The 19,684-nt window shown below is 43.5% G+C and overlaps 2 protein-coding genes and 1 long non-coding RNA gene across 4 annotated transcripts in view; 2 read left to right on the top strand and 1 right to left on the bottom strand.

Moving 5' to 3' along the window:
• The window catches only part of FADS6 (fatty acid desaturase 6), a 23,178-nt gene extending 9,191 nt beyond the window's left edge, over positions 1-13,987 (top strand). The window contains exons 5-10 of one of the 2 annotated variants that reach the window (XM_083487209.1): positions 221-2,431; positions 4,363-4,529; positions 7,323-7,503; positions 9,604-9,791; positions 11,012-11,191; positions 12,748-13,987. In XM_083487209.1, the coding sequence (XP_083343335.1) occupies positions 1,906-2,431; positions 4,363-4,529; positions 7,323-7,503; positions 9,604-9,791; positions 11,012-11,191; positions 12,748-12,897 (1,392 nt within the window). In that variant the 5' untranslated portion in view covers positions 221-1,905 and the 3' untranslated portion in view covers positions 12,898-13,987. The remainder of the gene's footprint in view (positions 1-220; positions 2,432-4,362; positions 4,530-7,322; positions 7,504-9,603; positions 9,792-11,011; positions 11,192-12,747) is intronic. The other variant, XM_083487208.1, reaches the window with a different exon arrangement.
• LOC310699459 lies at positions 9,798-19,684 on the bottom strand. Its single transcript, XR_014522094.1, has 3 exons — positions 19,081-19,684; positions 18,570-18,776; positions 9,798-10,051 (listed from the first exon to the last, which is right to left on the bottom strand). It is a non-coding gene; the product is annotated as an uncharacterized lncRNA (long non-coding RNA).
• Positions 18,938-19,684, top strand: part of FDXR (ferredoxin reductase) — a 38,478-nt gene continuing 37,731 nt past the window's right edge. The window contains exon 1 of the mRNA XM_083487189.1: positions 18,938-18,974. Coding sequence (XP_083343315.1) covers positions 18,953-18,974 — 22 coding nt within the window. The 5' untranslated portion in view covers positions 18,938-18,952. The remainder of the gene's footprint in view (positions 18,975-19,684) is intronic.

Genomic DNA, 19,684 nt, shown 5'->3' with positions numbered 1-19,684 from the left:
CATAAAATCACAATATAAAAAAACACAAAATACATAATTTCACCAGCTCAATTTGTGTGTGTGCCAGGCTGCAGCTAAAAGGCACAGAAGCAGGGACATTAAAAACAAAAAGGTAACCCTTTCCCCATAATCTGTTCTGGCAAATTTCATGATTCCCCTCCCTGTTCCAAACAGCTCATTTATTTCTTTATTACATTCACATCACACTTTTGTCTCCAAGGTGTTCAAGGTGGAATACGTGGTTCTCCCTATACCCATTCAATCCTGACAACAACCCTGTGAGGAGGTTAAACTGCGAGGCAGTGGCCAGCCCAAGGTGACCCAGTGAGCTGTATGGCTGAGTGGGGATTTGAACCCTAGTCTTCCAGGTCCTAATCCACTATGCAACACTGGCTCTCTTATAGGTTTAGGCTACTCTAGGGTTGCCATATTTCCAAAAGTAAAAACCAGGACATCCTGAAGGTTGTTGAGCTTTTTTTAAGGAAACACCCAAACTGTTTACAAAGACACCAAAAAAAAAAAAAACAACACCCCAGAATTTTTCTATTGACTTGCCTAAGACCCAGGACAAACCACCACCTTTTGCAAATCTTCCCCGGACGTCAATTCTGCCTTTTAAGTCCCATTAATGTCCAGGCGAAACCGGATGTATGGCAGCCCTAGGTTACTTGACTGTTTTAAAATAATAAATAAAAACAACTTTTGTGAGAAAGAGGTCAAAGCACAGTGATCCTGGCCCGAGATCAGGGAACTGATATGAATTTTATAGTGCTTTCTTCTCTCTGTGTGTATGTTTGTGTTTAGGTATTAGCTTATTTTAAATGTGGCCACACACACACACAGAAAGAAATCTACTCGTATCCTTTAATATTGGCCATATCTGTGGGCCAATACAAATAATTTCCCAACATTTATAACTGGCATTAATAAAGTCTCATGATTTGCGAGGAGTTGATTTTTTTAAAATTTATTTTTTAGTTCTTCAGAACTGGCACGGCAGCCCTTTAAATAAATCCCCTGAGCTATTGTGGCAAAGGCTTATGCTAAGAAGATAAATGAAAAAGCTGTTTACACTAACACAGGTTTTCTATTATGAAGGAAGACACAAATCAGGTTGGAGTAATGAGGGTTCTGCTGAATACCGAAAAATAATACAATAGTAATCCACGTTCATAATAAACTCTTCCAACTGTGACCCCCTTTCCTCACATTCGCAAAACTGCACATTCATCTGTGCTACACACAGATGGAGAGCTGTAAGCATTTAGAATATACTTTTAAAACTGCAGATCCAGGAATGTTTGAAGAGTGCTCTGCTTTAATATGAGGGATGGCCCTTTAAGACTGGGGTGTGATGGACCTGGGTCTCTCTCTCTTGCAGTCTGCCTCTTCTCTTGCTTTTCCTATTTGCCTCCAGCAGAGCTCCGCGCTCCTTTTTTCAAAGATACCCGCTGCCCTGCCCTTCCCATGTCCTTCGGCAATGGTGAGCGCAGCAGCACTGTTCCTGCCTGAACAAGCTGTTCTTAATGACAGAGTCAGAGAGAGCCAAGGGCAAGGGACACGGCCCCATTGGGATGGAGACACAAGCAGAATGGGAGTGGCGGAAGCTGCCAGAGCAGAGGCTGACAAAATGGGCAGAGCCTAGGGATGGGACTGGGGCCAACTTCTCCAGGCTAGAGCGAAGCAACATGAGCTTACAGCCCAGTGAGCATTTCTGACTGCACACTGTGGCATTTCTGCCAAGAAGGCCACCTGCATTTCTCTGCTGTCTCTCTCTATCCCTCCCTCCCTCTCTCTATCTCTCTCTGCCCTTCCTGCTGGGACAGCCATGCTTGTTATTTGATCCTGCGGAAGCACCAGGACATTGGCTCTCACTCGGCAGTGTCCTGTGCTCTGCAGGGAAGAATGGAGCCACGGCAGGGCGAGATGCTGATGAAGGACAACCAGGAATGGTGCCCAGAGAGAAGGAAGGAGGAGCAGCCCAAGGCAGCAGATGTGACTGGTGGAGGACCTCTGCAGGGAGCGTCTCCTTTAAGCCCTGGGGTGGCGCCGGAAAAGGGGAACGGTTGCCAGGATGAAGGTGAGAGGAGGCTAGGACAAGGGGTCGCCCCAAGCCAAGAGGGCGCAGGTGCCAAGCGACAGCTGCCAAATGGCTCCAGAAGAGAAGGCCCTTCGGAAGAGGAGATTTCAGAAGAACAAAGCCTAAGGGCCCCCCAAGGCGATTCAGGCCTAGGCAAAGGAAACAAGATGGGCGTATTAAAAAGATCAGCCAAGGAGGAACTGGAGCCAACCGGAGGGAAGAGGTCTGAGGAATCCATGATGCGGGAGCTCTCTGAGATGGTGCAGGACGTGGTGAAGAGCAGCAGCTGGTGGGAGAGGCATGGCATCGATGGCACAATCATCGCTTTGAGCCTTCTCTCCCTGCCAGTAGGTAAGGAGAATGCCTCAGGGGCTCATTGAACTTGCGGGGTGGGGTGGGAGGAAGGCCGGGGAGTCCTGTGATTCTTGACGGGTGCTATTACACCTTAAGGTAAGCCCTGTGATGTGGTCAAAGAAGGGAACGCATAGGTTGCCAACTGCTGAGCTACCAAGGCATGGACATTGTCCAGTCTTACCCTGCACAGAGACTTCTCTGGGGCATCTGCTTGACTGCTGAGAGATGGGTTGGTTAGAATGCCCTGGGACTTGTCTTTGACCCTCACAGCATGGAGTACGTTAACGTCCTTGCGCTGCACTCCTAAGCATGGGGTTGGGGCTACTATTTCATTTTGCCACTTATGGCCACATAGTCCCTGGACTATGCAACAGAAAAGGATGGTGCAGCTTTCCCACACTGAAAAGTGAGTCAGTGGAACACTGTACTGATGTTATCATAAATCATCTTGAGATATTCCCCATTGAAACTAATTTGTGGAGGAGCTCTCCAACCTAGCTCAGTGGGCATGTTGCAAATGGTATCAAGCAAGAACACAGCAAGTCACAGCGAACATGACTGCAGTGGTTTTGGAAATCTGCATTGATATTGGCAGGTGCTTTTATAGAGCTAATCTGGTGAATTTCAGATCAGTCACTATTTTGCTGTGCAGCCTGATCCCCTGGTGGTTAGTCATCCTGCATAATAAAATCAGTGCTATCTAACAGTAAAGTCAGTAATGGAGTGCCCAGGTGGTATGGGGTTATTTACAGAGGAGAGAGACACTCTCTCTGGGAGTTTAATTTTTGGGATGTATTTGACCAAATTATTCCTAAGCCAGCTGAAGAGTCTGGAGGATGTTCTCCCTCATATCTGTCCCAGCTGGCATGAAAATTTATTTATTATCCCTCCTTCAACATGAGGTCCCATGGTGGGTTACAACAAAAACAGATAAATATGCCTTAAACCATTCCAGAATGGAACAGAACAATGTATCTGTGGTTCTTTCGCATCGACTTAACTGAGTGCATTTGAAGGTCCAACAAGAACAGTGTTTCCCAAACTTGGGTCCCCAGCTGTTTTTGGACTATAGTTCCCACCATCCCTGACCACTGGTCCTGCTAGTTAGGGATGATGGGAGTTGTAGTCCAACAACAGCTGGAGATCTAAGTCTGGGAAACCCTGAACTAGACCATCTTGATAGACATGGAAGTTGTTGCTGCTGGTTTTCATATTTTTTTTTGGTCTCATCCCATTTCCTGTAATGTTGAGTTAGAACATATGGCACCAATGATGCTCTGCCACATGTTCTAACAGCATCATTGGTGCCATGCCTTATCCTGACCCTGCCAGTGACGTGGGGCAGGGCAAAATATGGCACAATGACATCACCCACATGACACTGAGTTGCAAAAGCTCTGCCTCTCATTTTAATGCCTATTTGGGCCTAGAAAAAAGAAAAAAAAAACAGAAAAACACCACATGGCTATGGTAAAAAAAGACCCACCCCAAAACAAACCACTTTTGGGCAGCCCTCAATTCAAAGTGTCCAGGCTTCATTAAACTCCAAAAAGCAGACCAGTTTGGATCATATTCACACCATACATTTAAAGGAAATGGCTTACTCTAAAGAATTCTGAGAAGAGTCGGTTACTTCTCACAGAGCTGTCCTTCCCAGCACTCTTAACAAACTGCAGTTCTTGGGATTTGTTAAGAGACGTCATTTGCTTTAAATGTACAGTACAGGTGTGATCCTGATCTTCACAAGTGTCCTGAGTCTGTCTGACTACCAGAGAGTATGATCAACCTCCCTTCTAGCTATGAGCCGAGCCCAAATAATTCTAAGGTCCTTGTTGCTATCATGATAGAGCTGGTTAGGACCCATGGACCTTCTAGGTGCCTTGATTACCTCTAGCAAAAGGTTCTAAATGTCTCCTCTCTCTCCCTAGGGTTCCTGCTTCTGCGTTCTGACAATCTGTTCCCTTTCCTGTTGGGCATTGCCATCTTGGGTGTGGTACATCAAACCCTCACTGTGAAGGGGAGCCACCTGGCTACCCACAATGCTCTGGCGGAGTCCAAGTCCTGGGGGAAAATATGGGCCGTATTCTTCCTTGAGGTGCGTTTTCGCTTCCAGCAGCTCCTGTTCTGTGAGAGAACGCAAAGAGGTTTGACTCATATCAACTCATTCCCCCCTTTTATTTTAGAGGCGGAGAGTGGAAAGCTGTGTGTGTGTGTGTTTGTGTGTGTGTGTGTCTCAGTGTGAGGCTATTTCTTCAGCTGCAGTTGCCCCCTCCTTTTACGTTAAAAGCACGTTTTACATTTACATAAACTTTACATTTAAAGCACCCCTGAAGAAAAAGGATCCTAGGAACTGCAGTTTATGCTGGGAATTGCAGCTTCATGAGGGGTAAACTACATATTGCAACAGTTATCTAAAGTAATTGATGCCTAGGACTTGCCAATCAGAAGGTCGGTGGTTTGAATCCCTGCAACGGGGTAAGCTCCCGTTGCTCGGTCCCTGCTCCTGCCAACCTAGCAGTTCGAAAGCACGTCAAAGTGCAAGTAGATAAATAGGTACCACTCCGGCGGGAAGGTAAGCGGTGTTTCCATGCACTGCTCTGGTTTTGCCAGAAGCGGCTTAGTCATGCTGGTCACATGACCCAGAAGCTGTACGCCGGCTCCCTCGGCCAATAAAGCGAGATGAGCGTCGCAACCCCAAAGTCGGTCACCACTGGACCTAATGGTCAGGGGTCCCTTTACCTTTACCTTATTTCACCATGAAATAAATGATTAGGGGTTTACAAACAGCACCAGCATTTTCCTCCATGTAATACAGATAATAAACGTAACGGGGTCCAGTGTTGCTCTATCTCCTCTAAGGACAATCTGCACAACCACTTGCTTTAATACTGGACAGATCCAGTAAAAGCTTGTCTTTTGTTGCATTTCTGCCAACACGAAGCATTACCATTGCCCTGAATGTGGACCATTTGAACTAGCACATAAAACCACCAATGAACGAACTTGAGAGTTCTCTTGTAGATTAGTGGAGAATGTGGTCAGGGGGTTCACGTGCCGCATTTTACTCCATGGATCTGACCCCATATTTGTTTCCCACGCTGTCTTAGCTTCAGGAAAGCGGGAAATAATATGTGTTTAGGGTCAGATAAAAATTGAGAAATCTGAAAAAGCTCCCATTTTCTTGAAAGGTTGCTCTGAAAAAGGGGTACATTGAATATAGAAATCTTTCCCTTGAAAGAAGCTCTTTCCATCATTATGTCCATCGTTTTCCTATCTTGTGTTGGAAATGGAGAGTGGCAGGGCGCCGGCAGCACAGTCAACATACAAAGCATCAGTCTTTTATAACCTTTAGGCCACATCAACACTGCACACCTCGCAAAGGGATTGCTAAATGCTTTCTCACAAATCCTGGGTAGCAAGATTCAAGGAGTGGCTCTCAAAGGTGAGTCGGTGGAGTCTGTGAAACTTCAGCTCCACTCAAGGTGTGGTTGAACCTGGCAAAGCTTTAGAGAAAAAGTTGCCCTAATTGAAAGATGTCAAAATGAGATTACAAGTGAGGAAATTCCGAACTGCCTGATTCAGATTGAGTATAAAACAAATTCACAGCCAACCTTGCCCTTTTATTTTGCAAAATGAATTTATTCAAATTTCAGAGTCTTATATGAAATGGAAATTGGGATAACCTGGACAAAAAAAAAAGAGTCTAGGGGAGGGTCTGGGGTATGATCTTTAATGCATATTTGCACACATGTGTGTAACTCTGCAGGTGAAGAAAGTCACTGAGGCTGCAATTTTAAGCCTCTGAGATGACATGCATAGGATTGTGTTTTTCAGGAGCAATCTGGAACAGGAAAGTAATGAGAAGTGAAAGAATGAAATTTCCTTCCCCAGCAGCCGCTTCTGTGCTCTCAAATGACATTCCCCCTCTCCAAGTAGTCCTTTCTCTTCAAAACAGGCTTACAAGCTACGTTTCCATGTATTTCTGTGTAATGTGTAGTTTGACATTCGCGTGGTACAAACAGATGAATTGTTGTGTTATGGACCCAGTTGTGAAACTACACATTCTAACATAGCCCCATTTGAGTCAGGGAGGCTACACTGAATTAAGTAATTTGAGCATTCACCACCAAACAGCAGTGTTCTAAAACTTACCGTATTGGCCCGAATATAAGCCGCACCCGAATATAAGCCACAGCTATAAAACTGGAGGGGGGAACCCTGAATATAAGCCGTGGTGGGTGGGCTGCGCACCATTTTCCCTCGCTCCCGGGCTGCTCTCGGGGCGGTGGAGGGGGGGAGTCCCGCCGCTTTGTTGCCAATCTTCCCCCCCTTATCTCTGGTGGGTCAGGGGAGGCTTGTGAACGGCTGCTCCAAAGCCGCCTTCGAGTGGACGGATAAAAGGGTGGGCGCCAGCAAAGCGGTGCAGCTCCCCCTCCCCAGAGGGGAGCCTGGGGCAAAGGCGCACAGCCCACCCGCCGTTCCAAAGCCTCCCTTAAGCTGCCAGAGATAAGGGGTACAGGGGGGAAGGCTGCCAGCAAAGTGGTATGACTCCCCACCTTTGTTCCGACAGCTCGGGGAAGGCTTTGGAGTGGCGGCTGGCCACACTTCCAGGGGGTGGGAGCTGTTCTGTTTTGCTGGCGGTGTAAGGTTCCAAATATAAGCCGCACTTTAACTTTTCACGATCAGAATTTGGAAAAAAAAAAGTGTGGCTTATATTCGGGCCAATATGGTACTGCCTTGTAGGTCTTGTTGACCAATACTGAGCTTACAAGGCTTGCAACCTTATGTGAAATTCTGTAATTCTGTCACTTCTGAGAGCCCTGGATGCATATGTGCTACATACATGAGCAGGCAGCGTTCCTTTATTTACCATTTCTTTCTGTCCCAGGTTTGCTCTGCTTTCACGGCAGAACAGGGGACCTACAACCATGTGAAAATCCACCACGCTTACACAAATGTCATCGGCCTGGGAGACTCTAGCACATGGAAGCTTCCCTTCCTGAACCGCTATGTTTACATGTTCATTGCACCCATCGCAGTGCCCATCCTCACCCCTTTGGTAGCCATTGGTACGTTGCTCTCCTCTGGATCCTGTTACTTTTCAAATATAACGTTTATCCTAGACAATTTTAAGTATCTTCATGTAGAAGGAGATTTAGATCGAGATATTTTTGGTCATTGTATCTCACAGTATGTGTAGCATTTATTCTTTGCCTCAGAGTAAGAAGATGGGGAAGGACCAAAGATATGCTACTCTAGCGGTTCCAAACCTTTTTGGTATGACAACCCGCCAATCGAAATTCACTTGGTGTGGTGTGACTCATCTTTTTACTGTCGCATGAGTTTTGGACCTTAGGTCTTTGGCAGCCATAGGTTTCATGCATTTTAACTGCAAGTTTGTTCTTATTTTATAACCAGTACATGAGGCATCAAAGCAAAAATGCACTTAATGCTTTTATCAATGTGGAATCATTTGTTGAAATATTTATAGTACTTACAAAGCAATTCGCTGTTTTTGTTTATGGGAATCTAAGAACACCACCATTGGATCGCAGGATATTGCAATATTGTTTTAAAAGCGTACAGTTTTACAAGCAGTACTAAAAATACTCATAGGTCAATATCATGAGAAAAATTATTCGATACGAAGTCTGTTTTGGCAAGTGCCAAAGTGGAATGGCTAAGCTTGAATTTTGCCTACCTGGGGTTTGTAAATGTGGGGATTGATGGCATAGACTCGGATCATTATTGATACATATCGTAAAAATATTATTTCTTATTTAGACTAAGCGAATTTCAGAGCGTCTTTGCCTTCACTGATCCTGGTAGCAGATCCGGTGACGGTTTGCCACAAGGTGCTCATACAGGGAGCAATTATGAGCGACTATTACAGCTTGCCTGTGAATCACAGGCCCACACCTTGTGGTGAACCGTCGCCTTGTGGTGAACTGTCACTGGATCTGCTGCACAAAAGTGGTTCCCAAGCATTAAAATGTAAGACTTGAGCATTTCAGATCCAAGTATCAACGCAGCAGCCCAGAGTGGCTGGGGAAGCCCAGTCAGATGGGCGGGGTATAATTTATTTATTTATTTATTTATTTATTTATTTATTTATTTATTTTTAGCCTTACGTCAAGAAAACAAAAAGTTGTAGGAGGTATTCATCATACCAGTTAAAGATTAAAAGCAATAATTACGTTTGGTTTACTTTAGAAAGTCCATGACCCACAGGTTTCTCAACTCATGTTCCAGGGGTTCAGATGTAGTATGCTAGTCTAATCCACTTCCATTAGACAAGAACATCTGTTTAACCAGTCCCACCTACTTAATTTGAATCAAGTGTCTGACAGGCTGAGAAAGAGGCCTGTAGAACATAGTTCCAGCTATTTGAAGCAAGCAAACAGGCCATTCCACATATTAGAGGGGAGAAACCTGCTAAGCCAGTCTCACCTGACCTCAAATACTCCTGACCTCAAATATTGTGATCAGGCAGGCGGACCTTGAGTGCAGAATAAAACCATTCCCCACATTCTACCAAAACTAGTTTTACTGGGGAGTACCTCGATGCCACTCAACAAAATCCACACCTTTTCCTAGTTTTCAGTCAAATATTTAACAATAATCTTGTGTGAAGTGAGGTATGTTTTATTTCTCTTTCGATTATAGCAAGTATTTCTAAATTTGCACCTACATAAGTGAGCAGAAGCTAATTCTGCACAGAACTGCATCTTCCATTGGCTACTTTTTTGGTGATGCGTTTTTCTGTGGCGAGTGCAGCCTAAGCAAGCCACTGATCTTACCTGAACTATTTCCCCACTCTAAATTCTCTCTCTCCCTCCCCCCAAACACCCACAGATGCTGTACCTATATCTTCCCATGCCACAGAGCTCCCAAGAAGGAGGCCATTAGGGAAATGTGATGAGGAAAAAGAGCTGAACACCCCTTTTCCTAACACCACTGCTTGGCTATATAGAAATGCTTCAAAAATAGAATGACTGTTGCTGTAGTATTAGCAGGGAGAAGGATGAGGAATGGAGCCTTGCTTCAAACTGCCCCACATGAGGCAGAGCTTCAGGCGCCGCTCAGAAATATGACTTCCCACCGATGGTGTAGCAGCTTAGGGAAGGACCCCTGAGAGCTGCTGCATTCAAAGATTCTTGATTCCACAGGCTTGCTCAAAGAAGTTGACTTGAAGACGGCCATCCGGACGCTCTGTTGCATGTTTGTTGGCCTGTACTCCCATTACTGGCTGCTGATCAACATTTCAGGTTTCCAGTCCATGTGGTCCGCTCTCAGTTGCATGCTGGTCACAAGAGCTCTCCTTTCTCACCCTTACATCCATGTTAATATCTTCCAGGTAAATGCTACCAACTCAGTATCAAGGGTTCTCTTGCTGTTTAACTAATTGATGGTCTCGCGGCAATAGGCCGTGTGACTCGAAACATCCAACATATTTGGCAACTGCTTTATTCTTTCCCAATGTTGACATGTTTAGGCTGCAATCCTACACACACACACACACACGCGAACTCCCACTGAACTCAGCAAAACCAGCTTCTGAATGGGGATGCACAGGACTGAGCTGTAAGTAGATTAAAAGATGGGATATTGCAAAACCTGCAAAGGAAATGGAACAATGAAACATTGGTTGCATATTTAACTACACAAACACAAACACACATATAGAGATGCCTCTCTAAAAGTATGCATTTTGGCTGCAATCCTGTGCACTCAATTAAGAATACGTCCCACTCAAATATAGTAAGTGTGATGTAGTTTATAAAGAAACTCACTTCCAAGTATATATGATGCAATATTGCAAGTAAACATGGAATTAGGCTGCATCAGATATTTGACAGCATCCATACTTGATGTGATCTTTTGTATATAGATGGATGAATCTATCCATTTCGGTTTCTTGCAGTTTCTCTTTTCCCCCATCTTAAGTTCAGTTCCCTACATTCCTGCATTACTATTTACTTTGTTGAAAAGAAGTCCTCACAAAAAATAGAATGTTAGCATGCATTTCTCCTAATATACAGATTGTTGAATGAAATCTTGCTTGATGTACGTGTTTTTGCAAGATTTCCCCTCTATATGTTAATAATATTTTTTTTTGCTATTAATCTCACTAATATATGCATTTTTATGCCACATTTCCCCGGAAAAGTGAATTATTTATATTTTTTGTGATGCTATAAACTATACAGTATTGCAGAGTTTAGAAAACTGCGAATTTGGAAATCTTGCTTGCATTTCAGTTTGCACATTGTTTCAGAACATACAAATTCTAGGTTTATGTGAACTAAATCAAATGTTTGTATGTTCTGAAACTAAATCAAATTGATTCCCCATCCCTGCCTTTATGCAGGTTGCGAATTACTTAATGCAGAATTCTGGGTCTGTTCCATTTCTGAGTGAGTTACTGTTTCTCCACCATAGAGTGGGGCTCACTGCGATGTATCTGGAAACATGATTTCTTGCTATTATTCAGATGCTTCCTTCTGTAGCTAAGCTTCCTCTCGAGCTCTTAGGAAGGATGAGCAGCAGCTAGCTCTTTCTGGTTTTGTCTCGTAGCATATTGGCCTGCCAATGTTCGCAGCTGACAAAAAGCCCAAACGGATTCACATGATGAGCTGCGGCGTTCTGAACCTGCCTCGGAATCCCCTGCTGGACTGGTCCTTTGGGCACTCGATCATCAGCTGCCACGTGGAGCATCATCTCTTCCCAGCACTTTCTGATAACATGTGCCTGAAGGTGCGAAGTTGGGTGGTGGATGGGCGTGCTGGGTCTTTAGAAGGCAGGAGTGTCTGTTGAATGTGGAATGAGTAAGGAGAAGGGGACATGTCTGGTGGTTTTAAGAAGGAAGTGAATTCATGGGAGGTCAAGGTCACAACATCTCTGGGGATAGAAGAAATTGCCTTTATTCTATCCATTATAGGTTTCCTTACCCACTCCTCACCATAAGGAGGTTACAACAATGCAGCCATCTAATTTTAAAATCAGATAAAAATAATTTTTATAAGCAACTAACTAATACAATTTAAATAAGAAGCCCATGCAGTTTAAATCGGAAGGCAGAGACAGGTATATTTCTACATTCTCGGCTATCAAAGACCAGGGTAAAGAGGAGTGTCTTCTGCATCCAATGGAAGCTGTACAGTGAAGATGCTGGACAAACCTTGGTGCCATGGGAATCCCACAATTTAGGGGCTGTCACAAGGAATGCTGGCTTCCAGGCCACCACCTCACATTAGTTTTGAGGGCAGCAGAAATACTAAGCACCCGCCTTCCCACCAATCTTAACAGTTGAGAGGGGTTGTAGGGAAGGATGTGGTTGTTCAGATACTTGGGGCCTGAGCCTTTAACTCAGGTCAACAGCAAAGAGTTTTGCTGGAGCTGGGGCTGCTTTGTAATGGAAGTGGAGGACACCCCCCCCAGTCACTTGCCAAATATCTGTGGCATGAGGACTGTTCCAGACACTCCAAGTGTCCCTGTTTTCCAGGGACAGTCCAGGATTTTCAGAAGCTGTCCCAGTTTCTGATTTGATGCTGAAATTTCCCACTTTTCCTTAGAGTGTTCCTATTTTCATCAGAGAAATATTGGAGGGTATGTTTTTATGCGACCCCCCCCCCAAGCCATCCAATGGCAGCTCTGTATAGGGAAGTTTTTTAATGTTTTATGATGTTTTTATATATGTTGGAAGCTACCTAGAGTGGCTGGGGCAACCCAGTCAGATGGGCTAGATATAAACAAAATAATAATAATAGTAATAGTAATAATAATAATAATAATAATAATAATAATTAATAAAGGTAAAGGGACCCCTGACCATTAGGTCCAGTCATGAGGGAGCCGGCGTACAACTTCCGGGTCTTGTGGCCAGCATGACTAAGGTGCTTCTGGCAAACCAGAGCAGCGCACGGAAACGCCGTTTACCTTCCCGCCAGAGCCGTACCTATTTATCTACTTGCACTTTGACGTGCTTTCAAACTGCTAGGTTGGCAGGAGTAGGGACAGAGCAACGGGAGCTCACCCAGTCACAGGGATTTGAACCGCCGACCTTCTGATTGGCAAGTCCTAGGCTCAGTGGTTTAACCCACAGCGCCACCCGCGTCCCTCAGTTTATTGAATAAGATGTCCCTATTTTCATCGGAGAAATGTTGAAGGGCATGCTGTTTAACCACACCCCTCTTTTGCTTCTGCAGCTGGCAAATGAGGGCCCAAGAGGGATTTAGTCTAGGGGCTATCCTAACTGCTGGAAATATTAGTAATCACTAGTAATGCTAATTAATGCTGGCTTTCCCTTTTAGATCAAGCCAATTGTTTCCCGGTACTTTAAAGAGAAGAAGTTGACATACAATGAGGATTCTTATTGGTCCCGCCTGAAGTTGTTCCTGGCCAAATATGAAGAACTGATGGTCCACGCGCCACCTATTTCTGAACTTGTTGGGATTCAGTGACAACTCTTCTAGGACACACAGCCTAAGGCAAGACTGCTCTTTCCCAGAATCAAGAAATTTAGAATTCAGATTAGGAACTGGATCAAGCTATCAAGAGGAACACCAACATGTCTTTAATATCTTCCATATGGACAAGTAGATGACCTTTTGGATAAGAAACTGCATCTGAGTCAAAGGGGAGATCAGTTGCTCCTATACAAGAGATATTTTTAATACTTTGACTCCCCTCCCCGCTCTCTTTTAATTTTGCACACCGACAACTTTGATGCATCCTTCCCATGAATTATAGAGTAGGGATGGTGAACCTGCAGACCCTCCAGTCAAGACATTACTATATTAGAGTTTCCATCATCCCTGACCATGTTTGCTGGGGCTGATGAGAGTTATGTTTCAGCAACAAATGGAGAGCCACAGGTTTGCCACTCCTGCTGTAAGGGCTGATTCATGCGTTATTTCCCCCGCTGCCCCTCAAACAGATGTAACGTTCATGTCAGGAAACACTTGCACACAGCAAGATGGTTGAGTGGTATTCCCCTGCACAACTTTGGTGTATGGCTCAGATCAGACTGATGCTGATTTATGAATCCACAATAGAGGAAATGTCATACTGCTTTCCATACATTACAACAGACATGAAGTGTGTGAAGGTTCTGTCTGCAAGGGGGAAAGTAATACATGAAAGATCAAGTTGACTCCTGTCCCAGTGCAGACAGGATAACTCAGGGACTTTGTTAAACTTAGCTAAATCACTTTGTCAAGCCTCCAATCCAGGACAATTGAAAAGGTGATACTTCTCCATGGAATGATTGATGGGCCTTGAAGGCAAATTTCCAGAACTGCCAAAATGGAAGTTACCTCTGCAAATGACGACAGCCCATAAGCCGGGGCAACACAACCACCTTGGGTGGTAGACTTCTTAACAAGAATGATGTTGGGGGGGAGCCTATATTAAAGACTGCTGCTGTGGAAATTATTATGCAATGGGGGGGAGGTAGGAAGAAAATGAATTCTTATATTAGCTCCCCCCCCAAAAAAAATTACTGTGATGGAGAACTTGCGTTCTTGAGATAAAACTGGTAATGCAATTTTACATCTGTGCCTTGCCTAATTTCTTTTCTTTTGAAAGAATGTGGAGCATCACCAGGGGTGTAGGAAGGAGGGGGCGGGTCACCCCAGGTGCCACTCTGGGAGGGGTGACAAGATGGCCCCTGCCTCCCCCCAGCTGTAGAGTGGCCGAGGGCGCATGCTCATGCGGCATCCATCCGGGCTGCTGCTCACACGTGCCCTCCATACGGGATGCTGTCACACATGAGTTGCATCCCATATGGACTGCGCAAGTCCGTATGGGCTGCACCGCCCTGGGTGCCGGAGAGGGTTCTCCACCACTGAGCATCACCAGCAAGGTCGCAGGTAGCAGAGGCAGGAAGGGAAGATGACTGGGTGGGTGGAACATGGTATGAGCTATTGCAGAGACCCAGATGTAGTCAGGATATTGAAATCGCTGATGCTGCTCCAACATTCCAAATTTAGTATTGCTAAACTTTAAAGTGACATTTTTTCAATAAGACAGCCAACTAGGCTCTGTTACATATCCATGATTTGATGGATTTCATGGATTATTATAGCAAGAATATAAACCCCCCAACAACGTATCAAGCATGTAATACAATTCCTTAATGACTGATACATAGGCACAAGTCAGACATGATGCCAAGTCATGGTTAAGGAATCCTAACTACAACATTTCTATTATTCTGTGATATCTGAAATGGCAAACCATAGTTATAGCTATCACACCACTTCCGGAGCTCCTACACCATGGAGGACAAGAGTGGAATGTAAAAAGGTGAGTGCTGAAAGGATGGAATATAAGATAATACAAGAAGTCACTGATAATGGTTCACCTGTCTTATGTCTGGAAGCTCAGAGTTTTGCAACTATCGATTTACAATGTTTTCACTGTTGACCAGCAAATAAATCATGGCAAATTAAGCAGTATGCCACAAGAACAAGAAGTTTTAGAAGTAGAAGATAAACCTGAATGTTCTTGGAAGCCAGGGATACAGAACCTGCGGCCCTTCAGATTTTGCTGGGACTCCAGCTCCCATTATCCCTAATCAGCAAAGCCCAATGGTCAGGGATGGTGGGAGTCATACTCCAACAAATGTCTGAAAGGTCATTTGTTGGCCTTTTGTTAGCCTGATTTTTTAAAAATCTGAGTATTCATCACAATATTTTCAAAACAATACATTTACTTCAACTTCTACTTAATAGCCACCAACTGAAAGTAAGGCATTATCATTTCAGAGTAGAAGCAAGCACTGCATAGGGAATAATCCTGAACTGGCTGACAAGGGTGGATTTTGCTGGTCTAATTTCCCATCCATTCCTCTCTATTTGTTCATTAAAGGCTTGATTAATCATCATGATGAATTTCCTCCCTGGTTTACGAAGACCACAGCGCCCCCCAATCCAAAGGCAGCAAAATTAAGGGGCAAGGGGGGGGGGGAGAGGAGGATTAAACTGAGATTTATTTCGATACCATTTCAGATTGTGTGAAGAGGTTAATCCCAATGCCACATGCTGCTGGCATAATTACAGCTCAGTTCAGAAACAATCATGTTTGACAAGCTCTGATCTTGTTCAGAATAAAGCTTAGCTATACAGTTCATATACACAGTGGTTGCTATTGCAGTAAAATCATCTTGACAGCATGCAGGTGAAGTTTTTAAGCAAAATTTGCTTGCTACTGAAAATAATGCCCCTCTCTATGGTATCACCACACAGAGATTAGCAGTGCGATCCTATCCATGTCCACTCATAATCCCATTCAAACCAGTGGAGTTTAACCACAGATAAGTATGCATCAGATTGCATACTTAGCCAACATCTGCAGGTTGAATGGGGATCCAAGGAACTTGCTCATATAATTAATTTACTATCATTAAGGAGTTTACAAAATTGGGTACAGAGCGGATAAAATGGGTGAAATAAATATTCTCTCATGCTATGAGAATGGGGCAGCCATTCAATGAAGCTGATTGGCAATAGGCTCACAGATGACAGGATAAAATGCTTCACACAATGCACATATATTAATTTGTGGAATTTACTACCACAAAATGTGATGGTAGCTGCTGGTTTGGAAGCCTTCTTGAACTGGATTAGGCACGTTTATGAAGGCTAAGTCTACCAATGGCTATAAGCCATGGTTTTAACTATCACAGGACCCAGCATTTGAAACAGATTGCTTAAAAAATCAGCTAGTCCATTTCACTTCAGGAGAATTGTCTCAGGCCAGCAGGATATTCAGAAAGTATCTTATTCGGTGTTTGCTTGGATATATGTCAGAAGAACTGCCATTGTGGAGGGTCGATATCATGCACCTATAAATGCAATGTTTATGAACCACTCTAATGACTAAAGTGATTTGGAGTCGGGGGGGGGGACTAGTATAGAAAGACTCTAAATGGATAATAACTGGCTGTTTCACGAAACAAGAGGCTGGTCTAGACAGACATGGTTTACATTTAAGAGCTGGAAAAGCTGCAGAGAAAGAGCAGCCAAAATGATCAGGGGGGCAAGAGCAACACCCCAGACAAAAGGTTACAAACATCTGCAGCTTTTTAGTTTACCAAAAATAGGATCTAATCTAGGATAGTTCAGTTGGCAGAGCATGAGACTCTTAATCTCAGAGTTGTGGGTTTAAGCCCCACCTTGGGCAAAATAATAATAATAATCCTGCATTGTTGGGGGTTGGGCTAGATGACCCACATGGTCCCTTCCATCTCTGATTCTACAAGAAGTTTCTAGAACAATGGTGTGGAGGAAGTGGGTAAGTTTTTCTTCCTCTTTTATAATGCTGGCTCCGGCAGCGCGGCAGCAGCAGGAGGCCCCATTAGCTAAAGTGGTGCTTCAGGTTAAGAACAGTTTCAGGTTAAGAACGGAACTCCAGAATGAATTAAGTACTTAACCCGAGGTACCACTGTGCCAAAACTTGGGGGTCACCCAACAAAAGCTGAATGATGGGAGATCAGGACAGACAAAGGACATACATCTTCACACAGTGCACGGCCAAACTGCAGAATATGCTGTCACAAGATCTGGCAAGAGCCACAAACAGGGATGGCTTTAAAATGGGTTTGGGTTTTTATACACATCAATGGGAAAAGCTATCAATGGCTACTAATCACGATGGCTCTGTATTATTACATCCCCTCCAAGTTCAGAGGCAGTAGATCTTGCTCATCCTCCTCAGGAAGCCGCCATTTTGTGTTGCCCTTTATCCCAACTTCATGGAAACTCTTTTTATTACAATATGTTACTGAGGAAGTGCCATGAATGATTCAATACTAGACAACTGTGTACAGTGGTACCTCAGGTTAAGAACTTAATTTGTTCTGGAGGTCCGTTCTTAACCTGAAACTGAAGCACCGCTTTAGCTAATGGGGCCTCCCACTGCTGCCGAGCCGCCGGAGCACGATTTCTGTTCTCATCCTGAAGCAAAGTTCTTAACCCGAGGTACTATTTCTGGGTTAGCGGAGTCTGCAACCTGAAGCATATGTAACCCGAGGTACCACTGTATCAGTTTAGTGAGAAATCAGAACACACTAGAAATTATAACGAATATAAATTTTGCATTGTACTCAGTGTTGTAAAAACCCACATATTGTGGCATAACAAGCAGTGGATTGCAACAGCTTGTCTTGAAGTAAACCTAGGCCATGTTTTTATGCTCTTCTTGGCTATTAAATTAAGGGAGAACAGACAGGACTAGCAACATTTGTGCTGGGGCACATTTCCCATCATTCATGCTGAAATCTTGAATAATTGGCAATTTTGCAGATCAATGACTTCAAGAGAAGATGAAAGGGAAAATATGGTCTATTTTAGGCAGATAAATATAGCCTTGTTTTTTCTTTCTGTGAGTGGCTTATCTAGCAGACCTTTTAGGAAGTATTTATGGCTTCAAGGTCTTTAATAAAAATAGACTTCTAAAGGCATGGTTTGTCCTGGGAACAAAAAAACCTTCAACATGTAACTGATGACAAAAAAGAAGAAGAAGAAAAGAGGTAGCTGTGACTAAGGAAGCCAGATTTGGGGGCAGGACAACAGCTATGCCAACTTGAATTTTTATTTTTATTTTTGTATTTGCATTTTATTTATTTGTTAACATTCTTATATTACATCGGTAAACAATGTCATATTACATTACAGGACTTACTATAATATAATTTCCAACATGTATACAGAAATTATATACAAATTTTATATACCTAGAAAGAAAATGAAACAAACAAAAAAAGAACAAAGAGAAAAAACAAATGGCGCAGTTAACAAATACGCTGAGGCAATTTAAAACAAAAATTTATGGAAAAGTGGGATAGATATAAAACATGTTCAAAAATACAGTAAATGTTCACTATCTATGCTAGCATTTGATTCACGTTGGAGTGAGACTGAGTTGAGAAATAAGACTAAGAGCACATATTGATATAGGAATGTATTAGATAAAATGTAAAGAAATATACAATAATAAGAGTATATTCATTTGTAAAAAAAGGAATATACAACGGGATAGACAAGAAGTCTAGTGTGTTGATATGTATATGATTTTGTCAACTTGAATATTGAGCGAATACTGCAGTATCACAGAGAATGCTACTACTTACTTGAAAGTAAATGGACTTCTTTCCAACTAAACATGCACGGAATCAGGCTGGATACCTCTTTGGAAACAACATGATTTACAGTACAAACGTAACCCTATGTACACGAAGTCCTATTGTGTTCAACTGGGGGGCGAGGGCTTGGCCCTGTTGAACTGAGCTGGGAAGAAACTTTCAAAGTAATAAATAGTATTCTGCTTTCCAATGAGGCTCAGTATGAAAAAGGAATGTTCCCCTGATTTCTTAAGAGCCAGGAAACATCTTTGCAAACATTTCCACATAGCTCAGCATTCGGACTTAGGAGATCCACTGCTCTTGTCCTATCTTTGTTGTTGTTGTATTAATTTTTGTTTTTAATTCTTGTAGGTGGTTGGCTGTAGAATTACATGCATAACTACCAACAGGTTAGTGGCCCCTTCATTTGTTCTTCTCTGCTTTTGGGGGTGGGGGCAGGGTTGCTGTGCGGATGGTGACTGGAGTATATTAAGTTCTGTTTTGAACCAAGCTATAGTACTGTTCCAGATGACTGTGGAACAGCAATGCCTCAGATTGGCATCCATAAAGGGTTGTTGACCAGAAAAGATTCCAGCTGTATCTCGACCTTCAGTTTTATAATTAACATTTGATGTGCGGAGCTAGTGAGTCTATGGAAAAATCAGTGTGTCAGACAAGGATGGGGGAGACCCAGCTTCAAATCCCTCGCTTGGCCATGAAACTCATTGAATAACCTTGAACCAACCACCATCTCTCAGACTAATTAATCTCACAAGGATTTTATCAAGGTAAAATGAGGAATGCGAGAGAAACATGCATACATCCTGAAGGCGGAATGGTGGAACAAAAATGTAATGTTTCCTGTTTGACACTATAATGGTTATATAATGTTAAAAGTTTTATGAGACTGATTGTGATCGTACAGCATTTTGCACCCAATTCAGAAGGCACTATTTAGTTTATATTGTTGTTGTTGTTTAGTCGTTTAGTTGTGTCCGACTCTTCATGACCCCATGGACCAGAGCACGCCAGGCACTCCTGTCTTCCACTGCCTCCCGCAGTTTGGTCACTCATGTTTGTAGTTTCGAGAACACTGTCCAACCATCTTGTCCTCTGTCGTCGCC

This window comes from Podarcis liolepis, assembly GCF_965112155.1.
Source record: "Podarcis liolepis genome assembly, chromosome: 2".
NCBI classification, from domain to species: Eukaryota; Metazoa; Chordata; class Lepidosauria; order Squamata; family Lacertidae; genus Podarcis; species Podarcis liolepis.
Note: the sequence above shows the minus strand (reverse complement) of the source record. Positions and strands in the feature narration are given on the sequence as shown.